Below are 15,863 nucleotides of genomic sequence, written 5' to 3'. Positions count from 1 at the left end.
GGGGGGGGGGGGGGGGGGCGCCTTTAGGTAGGAAAGAGAAACCTGTTTTGAAACAGGAAGAACTGCTGGTTGTGGGCAGAAGCTGTCAACACGGTGATGCTCACTCATTCGACAGCAACCACCCCCACCCCAAGCACCCCGCCACTCAGTCCGATGCATCAGACTTGGCTCCGTCCATGCAATCATTGCCTGGTGGGCAGGGGAGCACCAGCCCACAAGACTCCTCCACTTGGGGCTCTCCGTCACAGCCCAGCGGCTCCTTGTTCCTTCTTCCAAAGCAGAGGCCCAGGGGTGCCCTGGACCCTCCCACGCCCTCACCCCAGCATTCACTGTCACCAACTCTGGCCAGGTCTGCCTCCCCATGTCTGTTAAGCCCACCCCCTTACCTGGCCCACTGCCAGCCCCTGCTCTGGGCTTTGCATCTCTTCCCTGGACAGTCATTACAGCCTTTTCATCGGCATCCCAGCCTCCACAGTCGGCTTATACTCCAACCTCCACTCAGCAACCTGGGGGATTTCCTCATTTACAAACATGATTTTGCTTCTCAGATGCCTTCAAAGATTCTTATACAGCACTGATTCATTCAATCAAGTAATCATTCAGCAAATAGTTATTGAGCTGTGTGCCAAACACAGGGTTTGAGGGCATGTCAAGGGAGGGCCTGCTCTTAGGAGCTTAGAGCCCAGTGGGGAGCTGCCGAATCTTCAGAGAGCCCAGGAAATATAACCTTGTGCTTAAATGGTTCACCATGACCTTAGCAAGTACCTGGTAGATGCTGGATACACAGTAAACCCAGCTTTCCAGCCATCAAGGCACCAGTCATGGCATGAGCCATTTTGGATGTGCCAGCCCAGTCGAGTCCCCGGATGACTGTAGCCCCAGCCAATATCATATAGAACAGAAGAGCCACCCCGCTGAGCCCAGCCAACCATAGACTCATGGGAGATGATAAAATGGTACACTGAAACAATTTTCAATCTTTAAAAAAAGTATTTTTATTGATTTTGAGAGGGGAAGGGAGAGGGAGAGAGAGAGAAACATTGATGTGAGAGTGAAACATCAATCAGCTGCCTTCTGCATGCCTCCTACTGGGGATCAAGCCTACAACACAGTCATGTGCCCAGATTGGCAACCCTTTAGTGCACAGGATGATGCCCAACCAACTGGACCACATGGGCCAGGGCCAATTTTCATTTTTTTCAACAACAATTTTTACCGACTTTTCAGAGCCCAAGTCCCTGCTATCTTTTTTTAAAAAAATTTTTTTATAAAAATTTATTTGAGCCAAAAATAAGATATGCCTGGAAGCAAAATCTCAACAGATTGAGAAAAATTGTCCCTGCTGTCTTTTCCTTTCATTGTTTACCTCTCCTCCCTCCCCTCTTAACTCTCCCATCACACAAGAAACGCTATGTATGTCTTTACCCTATCCTTCCACGCCTCTAGGGTCACCTGACTGCATCCAGGCCTTGTGGGCTATGGGAAGTAGGTACAGGGTGGGCTCGGGGGAGGGAGGCAAAGGTCTAGGATGGTTCTAGAAGACTTCTGAAGGCCTCGAGGAAGGTGGAACCATGAGCAGCCATCTGTATAACCAGAAGCTCAAGTCAACTCAGTTCCCATGTGCTCTGTGGCAGGAGCTGAAAGTGAAGAGGAGGGTGAGACCCAGCCTTCTGCTCCCAGGGGCTCTGAGGCCAGTAGGAGGGACAGACGTGTAAATCAACACCCGGCCTGTGGTTGGGTTCACAATACCACAGCAGCGCACTCTATACCGAAAGGAACACTCTGGTCTCAGGTGCCAGGGGAGAGAGATTTTTGCTTCCTGCACTTCGCTGAAGAGCAGCCACGACAACAAGGAGAACACATAACAGAAACACAAACTCTCATCTCCAAAGAAAGCAGGAGACACCTGTGACCCCAAACCACAGCACAGGCAGGAGAGCAGGGGGACGGGTGGTAAATGATTTAACAGCCCCGACAGGCAAGCCAACCTGCCTGCTGTTCCCTGTGGCGGGGCGGGGCGGGAGGAGGGGCGGAGCCTGAAGAGGTGCAAACCAACTGGCCTGGCAGAACCCCAGGAGGCTCCCAAAGAGGGGCCCAGACACCACAGATGGCGAAGTCTGTTTCAGGAGCCGTTGGACTCCAGGTCTTCCCCTCTGCACTGTGCAGCCAGGCGACCATCCTTCTCTAAGCCCGGGCGGGGAGATTCCAGCCAGAGACTTCCGGACCCAAGGCCACTGGCTACTGGCTATGGGCATGTGGGGGTGAGACCCCAGGCTGCATCCTGTGGGGGGGGGGGGGGCGGTGGTAGATTTGATGGTGCTTAGCAGGTAATCTCAGTCCCATCCCCCACCCCTCCCTCCAGGCCATGCGTGTAATTTCCCACTCCACTGATGCAACCTGGCCCAGGTGACTTGCTTTTGGCCAATGGGTGGTTAGCATACGCATCACTAGGAGAGACCTGAGTGTGTTTCGCCCTTGAGCTTGCTCTCTTGTGCTGACAAGAGAACGTGCCTGGTAAGCCTGCTGGCTCCGAGTGTGAAAGAACCGGCGGCTGTAGAGGCGGGTTAAGTGATTCCATCCTTGAAGCACCCTATGCAGTAGCTTTGAAGATGAGGGACTGAGGCTCAGAGAGGTTAAGTCACAGACCCAAGATCACACAGCTAGGAAATGCTGAAGCTGAGATTCAGCCCCAGGAGGACCCTGCAGGGACTGATGAACCTGGGGACACCTTAAGGGGGACTCCAGTCACAAAGCCCCAGGGGGTGGGCTGGGAAGGTGTTTGGCCTCAACTTGTCTTATTGGAGAGGACAGACCCAGCATCTGCAGCTGAGGCCCCGCCCCGCTCTGTGGTTGGCTCTGGCCTAGGCTCTGTGTTGGGGAGGAGCAGGTTCTGCCCTGGCTCTCAGGGTGGGAGGAGCCTGGGCCCCAGCTCCTGGGAAACCACCTGTCTGATGGTGGAGGCACATTTGTTGGACTTGGGGGAGCCCTCCAGTCTGAGGGGAGAGACCCTAGTTTTGAGAGGGCCCGGGTGTGATGAAAAGACACATATAGCATCGTCCTATCTTGGGGAGGCAGGCCAGACAGCCCCTCCAGGTTGCCAGGGACATGAGGTGACAGGTCCAGGCCTCACACTCCAGGACCGCAATGCCAGGCAGGGCAGGGCCACCCCATGTCTCCCAGACACCCCGCGGCGCCTGCTCCCCAGCGCTCACAGGTATAGAGCTGCACTTCCTCCTTCTGCCCGGCCCGTCCCAGGGGGAGGGCTGGTCAGGGTCGTTTCTGCTGCGAAGGGCCGTGGGTGGGAGTGGGTGTTGGACTCAGGTCCTCCCTGTCCCCAGCTGGGTGCTCGCGACTCCTCACCACCCTCCGGCCTCCAGCAGCCGCTCAGCAGTCTCCCTCCTCCTGCCACCCTGCCCACGCCCCCTCGCCAACTAGCTATCCTCTTTTCCTCCTTAAACAGGCAGCACATGCCTACTGGCCAGGCCAGTGCCAGGCCTGGGGACACAGTGCGGACCCACAGTCTCCCCTTCCCGAGCTCACAGCCCTGCACGGAGAACACAGCCCCCACAGCCGAGTCTTGAGGTCATTAGAGGCTCGTGGAGGGGGCGTGGCTCTGGGAAGTCTGGGGGCGTGGCTCTGGGAAGCCGGGGGCGTGGTCCTGGGCTGTCTGGGGGCGGAGCTTAGCTAACCCAGGGCCTGGAAGGCTCCTGGGGAGGCCACCTGCAGGAGGACTTCCTTCACCTCACACCAGGGGTGGGTGAGAGTGTCCCGCCACAGCTCGGAGACCTTGCCCTTCCCTCTGCCTGAAGGCTCTTCCCTGGACGTTTGCTTAGCCTCTCTCACCTCTCCAGAGGCCTTCTGAGCTCCCCTGTCTCATGAATGAATGAGAGACTGGCAGACTTCATAAATGAATGAATGAGGCTGGAGGTGCCTGGAGCTCAGGCTGGGGGAGGGATCTGTAGATGAGAAGACCGGGGGAGGGGCGGGACAGGCGGCAAGATTGGGGAAGTATAAAGCCCGGTGGGCGATGAGAAGCCACTGGAGGCCTTGGGCAGGGGAGGGGCAGTGCCATGGAACCCTCCCTCACCCCCAGAGCCCACTTACTCCTCACCAATTTGTCTGGGGAGAAGGGTGAGGACTGCAGGAAGGTCTGTCCCTGGGTCCTCGGCTCCAGGCACAAGCAGGTCTGTCCCTGGTCCTACTGTGTGCTGCAGCAGCCAGGATGGCACCCCTGGAAGAACCGGGTTCCTGGCTCTCTGAGGGCCTACTACACACCAGCCTTCCAATCAAGTGCGTCCAGCTCTGTCTTTAAGGAATGGGGCCCAGACAGTGCCTGGCACACAGTAGGTATTCAACCAAGACTCCTGCCTTTCTCCTGACTGTTACCCCCTTGCCCTCCTGAGAAGGGGGCAGGCTGCTCGGTGGCAAGGCGCTCGAGAGCACACCTTTGGTGCGAGGCTCTGGCTTCTGCTGTGTGATCTGAGTAGACGGCTTCCCCTCTCTGAGCCCCAGCCGCCTTATCAGTAAACCGATGCACTAATGCCGCTTACCGTGGCGGGTGTGGTGGCGAGAAGTGGGGTAACGGGCCTAAAGCAGCCCACGCCTAATAAAAATTGCCGTCATTACTAAGGGACCCTAAGCGTTTGTGACGCTCCCGTTGAAAGAGGATCTTAGGGCTGGTCTAGTCTCACCTCCCCACGATCCCAGTGAGGAAACTGGGGCCTGAGACGGGACGACTCACTCATGGTCCCTGGCAAGTCAGCACAAGCTGGCACGGTGTCCTGGGGCAGCCAGGCCTGTGCGCAGGCCCCGGGCAGAGCACCTTAGAGCCAGGGGCCAAGCGCCCCGCCTGCGGCTGCGTCGCCTGCCAGCTAAGAATAGATTTCACGGTGACCACTTCCAACCGATTTGATGATGGGAAATACTACCTTTGAATTTCAATTAAGCCAAATATTATTTCCCCCCAAAGAATTCTGCTCTTCTCAGCAGTAGACCTGCATCACAAATCATCATCCTTAATCATTACTATTAGATTTTGAGTTTTGTCAATGTAGGAAGAGTGGACATTTGTTTTCCGCAGCTTTGAGTTGCCTCCTGGGCCCCAGAGCCTGCAGCATTTATTCTGGCCCCTGTCCTCCCTCGCCCCGCCCTGCCCGGGCCCTCCAGACTCAGCCAGTCTCGGGACTGACGACCCCCGCCTGGCCTTCCTCCGTGCCCCGTGTCCAGCCTGTGGCTGGGAACAGGACTCCCATTCCAATGCTCACCCCACGCTGTCAGCCCTCCTGGTGGCACTGCCACACCCACCTGGCCTCGGGACCCAGCGTCACCCTAGGGGACATGTGCCATGGTGGCCTGGGGTAGGGGCTCCCTGGCCCCTGGCTCTCAGCCCCCAGCTTTCCTGTGTACCACCCTCTTCTCTCCGCACCCTGCAGGAGCCAAGGCCAGCGTGGGTGGCTGAAATCTCCCCGGTAACAGGCCTCCCCCTCCTGCCAGCCTCCTCCCCTAACCTGCTGTCCCTCCTCCCTCACCCTGCACCTGCTCTCTGGCCCCTGGGCCCCTCCCCCCAACCCCTCCCACACCCCCACTCCTGCTCCCTCCTTCCCTGGCTCTCCATGTCACCATCTGTGGCACAATCCTTCTCTGTCACTCTCTCTGCCACCCCCTCCTTCCCCTTCCTCCTTCCCCGCTCTCTATCCCTGCCTCTCTCCGCATCTCTCCCTCTCTTCCCTTCTCTCTCTCTCTTTCCTCCTCCTTTTATTCTCACTGTCACGCATTTCTCATCACTCCCCCTCATTCTGGCTTTCCACCCACTCACTGTCCTCTCTCTCTCTCTCCCTCTCTCTCCACCTCCGACCGACCCCCCTTCCCTCTATCTCTATTGGCTCCTATCATCCCCTGCTCCCCATTTCTCTTCTTTCCTTGGGAGGCTTCTCCCTCCATCCCCACCCCAGGCTCCTGCTTGCAGACCCCATCTGCGTCCCTGCCCTCCAGGACATGTCCTGGAGATGAGGGGGGACGCACCACGCACCAGCGGGAAGTCAGGGCTGGAGACCAGATGGAAGAGGCTCTGTGGGCAGACGTGGCCACTGCGGGCCTAGGAGGGGGCCTGGGCCGCAAGCGGTCTAGAAGGGGGCACTGTGCGGGGACCCCGGCTAAGGGGTGCTCTGGGGGCAGCTGGGGACTGTGCAGGCAGAAGGGACAACAGAATGATAACCAGCTTGGCAGCAAGGAGGGGATCCCTCACCCCACGGACAGGTAAGGAGGCTGGGGCTGCGGGGGGGGGGGGGGCTCCCAGAGGGTGGGGTCCTGGAGCTCCCCCTCTGCCCAGCATACATTTGGGAGGTTGGGGCTGGCGGCTGGAGAGGGTGGGGAGGCCCAGGGGGCAAAGGGGCTTTCCTGTGGCCTCTGGGTGGGCTGTGGGGGTGGGGGGCCATTCATCTTGGAATTTTGCACCACAGCTCTCGGATCTGGGAATCCCTGCAGGGCCGTGTCGGAGCTGGAAGCGGCCAGATGCATCGGGCTGCGTGGCCTCCTCCGCTCACGCGCCGGCTTTCCTGAGCCCCCTGTCTGTGCTGGGCGCCGTGCTCTGCACGCTCCCGTGTAGTCGCAGCCACCCCGGGAGGTGGGTACGCTCGTCTTCATTTAACAGGAGGAAACAGGCCCAGAGGGAGGAAGTGACTTGCCCAAGGTCACACAACTCGGGCATGTGGGACGTGTTCCTGGGGTCAGATGCCAGGCCTGGGGTGGGAGTGTTCAGTGGGCAGTGACCGGGGGCCTCCTCGGGGAAGGCCCGGGGCAGCAGAGGGCACAGAGAACACAGCTGGCCAGGGGCCAGCAGCCTGCGTGGTCCGGGCTGGCCCAGTCCCCGCTTCCTTTAAGCCCGAGGCCACCAGGGCCAGGGGGCACTGATGGTTTCTGAGTAAACAGAACTGAGTTTGAACTCTGACCTCCCGCTCACCAGCTGGGTGACCTTGTGCAACTTGCTGAACCTCTCTGAGCCTCAACTTCCTCTTCCCTGAGCACCTCCCCCGTGGGCCCCGGGAGGGTTTCATAATGTGAGTTTGAGGCGTCTGCCCAGGGGCAAGCCCCACCTCGCTCAGAGCTCCACTCGCCGAGAGCTCCACTCGCCGAGCGTCCTGGTCTAGTCCTGTCTTCTGATGTTCTGGGTGCTGTGCTAGGTGCGCAGGGTCCCTGCAACCCAAGAGCCAGCACCCTAGAGGGGCAGGGGGGTGGGGGGGGGGACAGACAAATGCAGAACCGATGGGGCGTCAGGGATCCCGCCCTCCTGAATTGTGTGGGGCTCAGGGCCGCCACCCGCCCTCTCTGGGCTTCCGTCCCCCTGAACAGTCCTCTGAGGGGTCCACCCCCAGCTTTCAGGCAAACGGTGCCAAGATAAGCCAGACAGGGAGGAAGAGCCTCCTCCGGGATGGACTGGATCATGCACAGGATTCCGGCTCCTTAAAGAAAAGGCGGCACCTAAATTGCAGGTCTGGCTGATGCCCCCGGAAAGCTGTTCTTTCCCTGCTTTTGGCACCCTGGCCCCTTGAACTTGGCCAGGGGAGGTGGGTCCAGATTAAGGTGGAGGCAGGGCATCTCGTGAGGGGGCCGGGGCTCTGGGAGGAGCTGGGCCTAGTGGGTCCCCTGTATCCTACCAGGACCCTGTGCGTTAGCACGTGTGCTGTGCGGGTGTGTGCACACGTGTGTGACCGGCGAGAGGGAGGCTGTCCTCAGAGCTCACCCCCAGGCCTCCCTGGGGGCATCTGTCGCTGCAGCCTGGCAATCAGGTCTGCCCGGCTCACTGCTCCTCTCTTGGGAGCCCAGCACCCCTCCCTCTTCCATCGCTGGGCTGGACTGGCCGCCTGGCGGGGAGGCTGTAACGAGGATCTGCGACAGGGAGGCAGGGGGATGGGTGGGTGGCGCAAGACTCCCAGAGGAGGCCAGGGCTCGGGTCCCAGATTCCACGGTCCCGGGTCTCAGCAGGGCTGGCTCGGGTACTTGGAACGCTAACATTCCCTGATTCAAGGCCACGGATCTAAAAGCCCATGACCACAACTCAGTTCTAAGAATCTACAATTCTATTTCTAGGCCTCCAAGAGTCTAGGGATTTGGGTCTATGGTCCTACTAGTTCCAGGCCCTGAGGAGCCGTGAGAGCTCTGAACAGGCCGGTGGGAGAGCTGGAAGCCAGCTGGGCGGCCTGACCCCCCGTGGCACCAGGCAAGTGCCTTCCCCGGGCCTGGCCTCAGTCTGCCAGCCTGTGAAGTGGGTCCTCCCAGCTCTGCCCCTTCACAGCTCTGTGACCAGAGCGTGTGGACTCCCTTTGCTCCCGGTCTGCATGTTGGGAATGGCAGACACTAACGCCTTCCTCAGGGGACCCACGGGGTACAGCGCGTCACCCGCTTACCCGGGAACCTGGCAGTCGGGCTCAGTGACAAGGAGCTGGCCACACTGCTAGGACCCCATGAGCCACTGCCCAGGGCCCCTCCCTTAGATGCGGTCCCAGGCCCAGGGGAGCTGATGAGGGCCTGGGGTGATGAGGACAGGGAGGGGGTGCTCTGAGCCCAGCCAGCCTGGGGTGCCCTCAGGGGGAGCCACAGACAAGGGGTGCTTTGCCATTCTTGGCATCGCCCTGCCTGGCACTCAGAACCCTCAGAAGCCCCAGATCATCAGGCAGGGCACCCAGGCGCGCTCGCCCTCCCAGCAATGCTTGCTCCGAGTTGAGGCACCTGCCCTTTCCCGGAGCTTTGCATCTGGAAAGCAGGGTCCTGACAGGGCAATGCGAACCCCCAGTGTTGGATTGGCAGGAAGATATTGGATCTGGGAGGGTTATTAGGAAGCAGGGGGAGGTCCAGGCCCAGAGGAGGCCGCAGCTTCCAGCCTGGTCTCTAACTGGGCCTCCTGGGAGCCAGGAAGTCCGGCTGAGGGAGGCTAGCAAATCCGGGGGCCGGGGGGGCCTTTCCCGGGGGCCTGGGTCTCCACTCTCAGCAATGCATCCTCCCTCCGTGTTAAGATCTGTCCCCTCTGGTTCTCTGATTCGTTTGGATGGTGCCTCAAACACGGATGCAGAGCTCGGGCTGGTGTGAAAGGGACAGCTGGGACACGAGAAAGGTTCAGAGCTGAGTGAGAGCGACTCCACACGTAAGGAGAGTCGAGTCCAGCAGGGGAGCCAGGAGGAGTCCCAGCTCTTCATCATGCATGGGAGGTGTGACAAGAAGGGCCCTAACACAGTACATGGGAATGCTCGTTCCCACCATGCTGGGGGACGTGCTCCTATAGATGCTTCAAAACCCACCCTGAAATGCCCTCATTTCAGGGAGACCTGGCTTGCCAGGGCCTGGGGGGGGGGGGGGGGGGGCGTGGGCAGCTAAGTGAGAGTGGGTTGGCAACCGCTGCTCTAGTGTGTTTTGAATTTCTCTACAAGTCTCCCTCTGGGGGAGAAGGGGCCCCAGATAGCCCCCCCTCCCCAGGTTCACAGCCAGTCATCCTGGGCAGGGTCTTTGCACGTGGGCTGGGGCAGGCAGAAAAGGTCCCCAAGGGCTCTGACTCCCAGGGGAGGGGTGTACTCCTGAGCCTGTGGTTCTTAATCTGATGAAAGCTCTGGGCATTCAGAGTTTTCGGGGTTCATGGATGCTCTGAAGTTCAATTGGAGACCCAAGTTCAAGGTTAAGGAACCGTGACATGCAGCAGTGTTTTCAAATGTGAGGGCTGAGACCTGTTGGTGGGTGTCCCAGTCCATTTGGGCTCCTACAACAGACTACCATAGACTGGGGGACAGATGTATAAACAACCAAAATTTACTTCTCAGTGCCAGAGGCTGGAAGTCCAAGATCAAGGTGCTGGCGGATTTGGTGTCTGGTGAGGGCCTGCTTCCTGGTTCATAGATGGCCATCTTTTTGCTGTGTCCTCACCTGAGGGAAGGGGCAAGGGAAAGGGAGCCTCATAAGGGCACTAATCCCCTTCATGAGGGCTCCACCCTCATGACATAATCAGCTCCCACCACCATCACACTGGAGATAGGATTTATTGCTTTGGTGGGAGACGTCTATAGCAGCGGGTGATCCACGTGGGGCTCCGCGGGCTGGGACCCTCTTATGTAGAAAGGGCAGGAGTTGCTTTATGAGACAATATGACTCCATTGGTTGCTATGTAAAATGTACTGGCATCGAAAATATTTGGAAAGCACCAGTGTAAAGGAAAGGGCCTATGTTGTCATCGGCTGATTGAATGATCTATTGATTCCTTATTGGACATTTGTGTAGCACTCACCCTGTGCACAGGCGAGGGGACACAGGCCAGCGCTGTGTCCCCTTTAGAGCCTTTAGAGCCAGGCAAGCCGGCGCCCCTCACCACACCGTAGCTACGATGGTGCAGGGAGGTCACTCTCCCTCTCTGAGACTCAGTCTCCTCCTCTGAGAAGTGGGGATACCTTGCTGGCCTGTGCAGTGACGAGCTGGTGCATGACACTCTGGCCAAGCACAGTTCAGTGTGAGGAGGGAGGGGCAGCTGGGAGGAAGCCATCTTGCGCCATGACCTGGCTGTGTCCTCCCTCCTCCAGGCCGATAGCGGACTGCTGACCGCCCTCCCTCAGCCATGGACCCCCTTGGCTATCCTTCCCCGGTGCCCGCCACCTCGGAACCTGAGAACGCCTCGGCCTGGCTCCTGGACGCCACCCTGGGAAACGTGTCGGTGGCCCCGAGCGCGGCCGGCCTGGCCGTCAGGGGCGTCCTCATCCCACTGGTCTACCTGGTGGTGTGCGTGGTGGGCCTGCTGGGCAACTCCCTGGTGATCTACGTGGTCCTGCGGCACACGGCCAGCCCGTCGGTCACCAACGTCTACATCCTCAACCTGGCGCTGGCCGACGAGCTCTTCATGCTGGGGCTGCCCTTCCTGGCCGCCCAGAACGCCCTGTCCTACTGGCCCTTCGGCTCCCTCATGTGCCGCCTGGTCATGGCCGTGGACGGCATCAACCAGTTCACCAGCATCTTCTGCCTCACGGTCATGAGCGTGGACCGCTACCTGGCGGTGGTGCACCCCACCCGCTCGGCCCGTTGGCGCACCGCCCCCGTGGCGCGCGCCGTCAGCGCGGCCGTCTGGGTGGCCTCGGCCGTGGTGGTGCTGCCCGTGGTGGTCTTCTCGGGCGTGCCCCGGGGCATGAGCACCTGCCACATGCAGTGGCCCGAGCCTGCGGCGGCCTGGCGCGCCGGCTTCATCATCTACACGGCCGCGCTGGGCTTCTTCGGGCCCCTCCTGGTCATCTGCCTCTGCTACCTGCTCATCGTGGTCAAGATGCGCTCGGCGGGACGGCGGGTGTGGGCGCCCTCGTGCCAGCGGCGGCGGCGCTCCGAGCGCAGGGTCACGCGCATGGTGGTGGCCGTGGTGGCGCTCTTCGTCCTCTGCTGGATGCCCTTCTACGTGCTCAATATCATCAATGTGGTGTGCCCGCTGCCCGAGGAGCCCGCCTTCTTCGGCCTCTACTTCCTGGTGGTGGCGCTGCCCTATGCCAACAGCTGCGCCAACCCCATCCTCTATGGCTTCCTCTCCTACCGCTTCAAGCAGGGCTTCCGCCGGGTCCTGCTTCGGCCTTCCCGCCGGGTGCGAAACCAGGAGCCACCAGCCGGACCTCCGGAGAAGACAGAGGAGGAAGAGGAGGAGGAGGACGAGGATGGACAGGAGGGTGGGGAGAAGGCGGCCGGGAAGCAGGGGGAAGCAAAGGAGATGAATGGCCGGGTCAGCCAGATCACACAGCCTGGCACCAGCAGGCAGGCGCTGCCTCCCAGCTGTGTGCCCGGCAAGGAGCAGCAGTTCCTGCCCCAAGAGCCTTCCTCGGGGGAGAAGCCGGGTTCCCTGCACATCAGCTGTCTGTAGGGCCGGTGGAGGGCCAGAGCGGCCCAAGCACAGAGCACAGGCTGTGGGTGCGCCTCGGGGCTGCCACCCAAGGTGCCAGGGGCCCGTGATGGGCTGTTCAGATCCCACTGCTGCTGAGACTCGCTGTGTGACCTCCGACAGGTCACTTGCCCTCTCTGGGCCTCGTGTTCTCCTCTGTGACTCAGGGATGGGAGTCATCGGTCTAGACAATGCTGCCGGATGAGAAGGCTGAAGGGACATGACCGCTGGGCTGACCCTCCTGAGGGGGCCCAGGGTAAGGGGAGAGGTGCAGACTGGCCGTCCCCTTCAGAGACAGAGCATCCTGGTGGGTTGGCCTGAGTCTGGGTCCTCAGAGGATAAACCAAGGCCTGGGTTTCCTGGGCTCAGAGTCAGGTTCATAGGAGAGGGGCTGGGGCCCAGGTTCACAGGGAGCTGGACTAGTACCACCCCCCAAGCCCCCAGTAGAAGAAAATCTTGCCCCGTGGAGGGCGGGTGTGAGGCGGCTCAGGCCCACACCAGCTCCCCCCTATTGCTGCAAGGCCTTGAGGCAGCTCTTCTCTCTGGGCTGCAGGCCTCACCTGCTGAGCACCCAGTAACCTCCAGGCCCTCTTGCCAGACGGTCGGGCCAGGACTCCTGTGATCCTGGACTTGAGAAGAAGCGAATTTTCCCAGAAGCTCGTTAAGTCCAGCTGCAGGGTCCCTTGCTGCTTGGGCCCTCTGAGTCCCTGAGCCTAATTTTGTACTTGGAATTTTGTATCGCTTTTCTTAAAGAGGGACCCCACATGCATAAGCTTAGGCCACCCGAAGCCTAGCTCGGGCCCTGCTGAGGGCAGCCCACGAATCCCCAAAGCAGCTCACTTTGTGTTTGGAGCCTGGAGGGGGGTGGGGGGTGTCTCTGGGTCTGTGAGAGCTCACAGGAGAAGCATCCCTGTGCTTCCCCTCTCGCTGACCAAGGCAGGGACCCCACCAGGCATACTGGCACGGAAGGGCAGAGGGTAAGACAGTGAGTGCTGAGAGGAGGAGGAGGAGGAGGGGAGGACAGGAGGGAGGAGGAGGAGGGAAGGAGGACGCGGGTGGAGGATAGATCTGTTCCATGACCTTGGAGCTGTCCTTGGCCCCTCTGGACTGAGCCCAGTTGCTGCATCAATGAAACTGAGTTGCCTGGCCCAACAGTCCCAAGAAAACGATGCCATCAGGTGGAAGAGCAAGTGCTCTGAAAGGCACAGGGCCAGCCCCTTGAGGCCGATCAGTGCTGGGAAGAGGGGCTGGGCCTGGCCTGTGCTGAGAAGCAGGGCCTGGGAGACCAGAGCAGGCCTCTCGCCCTCTGAATCCCCCGGGCTGCAGGCTGGAAAGGCCCAGGGAAGACAAGACAAGACAAAAAAGTGGGACCACAGGGCCCTCCCTGGTTTGGCCCAGTGGATAGAGTGTCAGCTCGTGGGCGGAAGGGTCCTGGGTTCGATTCCAGTCAAGGGCACATACCTCCATCCCGGCCCTGGTCAGGGCACATGCGGGAGGCAACCAGTCGATGTGTCTCTCTCGTGTTGCTGTTTCTCTCTCCCCGTCTCACCCCTCCCTTCCACTCTCTCTAAAAATCAATGGAAAAATATCCTCGGGTGAGGATTAACCACCACAACAAAGGTGAGACGACAGGGAGAGACCACTGCCCCAGGCTGGCCCGACCGGCCTGCACTCCCTCCCCCAGGTGACCCCTGAGAGCCACAGTCAGACCGGCCCCGGGGAGGGTGGTACCTCTGGCCAAATCGCCCAAACCCTCCACCTGCAGGGGCAAGGGGTCCTCAGGGAAAGCACACGGACCACAACTTGGGGGACCCACATCTTCAGCTCACCTCAGATCCTGGCCAGCCGCGACCTCTCCGGGCCTCAGTCTCCCCATCATAAAATGGAGGTGGCTGTCCCAGCTTGCCTGCCTCCTTGGATTTGGGGAGGACAATAAGTCACATCAGGTAAACTGCCACACACACTGAAGGGGGGGGGGTGACCCCCTTCTCCTTCACCTCTGTATCTGGGCCTTGGGGGTGAGGACATGACGAAGGTGGGGGTCAGAGGCTCAGGGAGACAGGGCCTGGAGGAGTGTTTCACCACCTTAGGGGACCCGGGGGTCCAAGTGCAGAGGCCGCTCCACCTTCCTGATTCCTGGGACAGGGAGGGAAGCCTGTTCTTCAAGGGTGGCTGGGAGGCCCCTTAGAGAAATTCTTTGCCGCTTCTGCCCCTAGCTCTCGTCAATAAAGATGGTGGCACATGACAACAGCCATGACCTGTGTCAATTCCTTTGCCAGGTGCTGTGTGTCTAGATCGGTGTGCATGTGTGTGTGTGTGTGTGTGTGTAGATCGTGTGCATGTGTGTGTGTGTGTTTGTGTGTGTCTAGATCGTGTGCATGTGTGTGTGAGTGTGTGTATGGGCGTCCATCTCTATCAGATGCTCCCTGAATCCATCTCAGCTCTGTGTGCCCAGGCCTCCAGGGGGCGTGGAAGATGCCCCTGACAAGCCTCAGCCTCTCATCTTACAGATCTTGATGCAAAAGCAGCAGTTATGCTTTCTTCCTGTATCCAAATCTCAAATCTCATGGAAGGAAGCTGATTGGTCCCAACTAGGGCACATGGTGGCCCCTTGGGCCAATAACCAAAGACAACGCGATAGAGTGCCATGATTGGCCAGGTGTGGGTCATGTGACCATCCTCCCAGCCAGAGAGAAGGTAGGACTCTGTGATGAACAGTCTGGCTGACCAATGGCGTGGGAGTTGGGTGGGGGACAGTCTACAATGGCAAAGGGAGACTAGCCAGGGAGTCTGGGGGAACCCGGGAGAGTCTCCCCAAGAAGGTCAGGGACCCACGATGGGCTAACGGGAGAGGAGAGATTGCCCCAAGGTCCAGTGACCTGCCCGAGCTACACAGGCCAGGCCAGGCCCCAGCCTGGGATGGACGCTACAGCCAGGCCTTTCCCTCCTTCTCTCGGGCCAGAACCTCTTCGACAGCATCAAGAGCGAGCCCTTCTCCATCCCTGAGGACGATGGCAATGACCTCACTCACACCTTCTTCAACCCTGACCGCGAGGGCTGGCTGCTCAAGCTGGGTGAGATGCACGCGCACTCAGGCACACGGGCACACGCAGGCACACACTCAGGCACACTGGGGGCACATGCTGACACACGCAGGCACACACTCATGTGCACTGGGGCACATGCTGACACACACAGGCACATACTCAGGCAGACTGGGTCACAGGGCTGACACACACAGGCACACACTCATGTGCACTGGGGCACATGCTGACACACACAGGCACATACTCAGGCAGACTGGGTCACAGGGCTGACACACACAGGCGCACACTCATGCACACCAGGGCACACACTCATGCACACTGGGGCACATGCTGACACACACACAAGTTGACATGCAACCTCAGGGTGGTATGGAGCCAGTCCCAGACCTCCTGACTCCCGGTGCAGCTGTCGGCCTGCCCCATCTCTCCATCCGTCTGTCCTGGGAGTGAAGGGGATGGTGGGGGAGGGAAGGACAAGCAGGAAGAGAGGCAAATGCTGACAGACCCACAACCCTTCATCTCCAGTTCCTCTCCCTTCCCGAGGGCCACTGAGGAAGCTAAGGCTCCGTGAAGTGAGGGCACCTGCCGGAGGCCACAGGCAGCGAGTGGCAGATCTTGGTGGGCAGAGGGCGGGGTGTCCCTGAGGACAGAGGGGGCAACAGGATGACAGGAAGTGGCTCGGGGGAGCCTCCCCCAACATGAGGGCCTAGACCTGCAGAGAGGAGCCGTGGTGGGTGCTGCGGTGGTGTGGGCGGCAGCTGCAGAGTCTGGTAGGGGAACCACAGGGCCCAGCCCCGGCCCCGACTCCCACTCCTGGACGCCTCCAGCAGGGACCGCTTAGCCGGGCACAGGGGCCTTCTGCGGCCGGCGGGACAGCTGTGACATGGGCAGAGTAATCACTGGGAGGCTTGACTGTAGCAGAATGGCCAAGCGCT

The 15,863-nt window shown here is 60.1% G+C and overlaps 1 protein-coding gene across 1 annotated transcript; it reads left to right on the top strand.

Annotated features, from left to right (window-relative positions):
- Positions 1-6,053: 6,053 nt before the first annotated feature.
- Positions 6,054-14,133, top strand: SSTR3 (somatostatin receptor 3). The gene is made up of 3 exons (XM_081083836.1): positions 6,054-6,255; positions 6,459-6,622; positions 10,554-14,133. The coding sequence occupies exon 3, from the start codon at positions 10,589-10,591 to the stop codon at positions 11,861-11,863; it is 1,275 nt and encodes a 424-aa protein (XP_080939962.1). The 5' UTR covers positions 6,054-6,255; positions 6,459-6,622; positions 10,554-10,588; the 3' UTR covers positions 11,864-14,133.
- The last annotated feature ends 1,730 nt before the right edge of the window (positions 14,134-15,863 follow it).

The sequence above is a fragment of the Myotis nattereri genome, assembly GCF_964212035.1.
Source record: "Myotis nattereri genome assembly, chromosome: 2".
In the NCBI taxonomy this organism is placed as follows: Eukaryota; Metazoa; Chordata; class Mammalia; order Chiroptera; family Vespertilionidae; genus Myotis; species Myotis nattereri.
The sequence above is the reverse complement of the archived record's forward strand: the minus strand, read 5'-3'. Positions and strand labels throughout refer to the sequence as shown.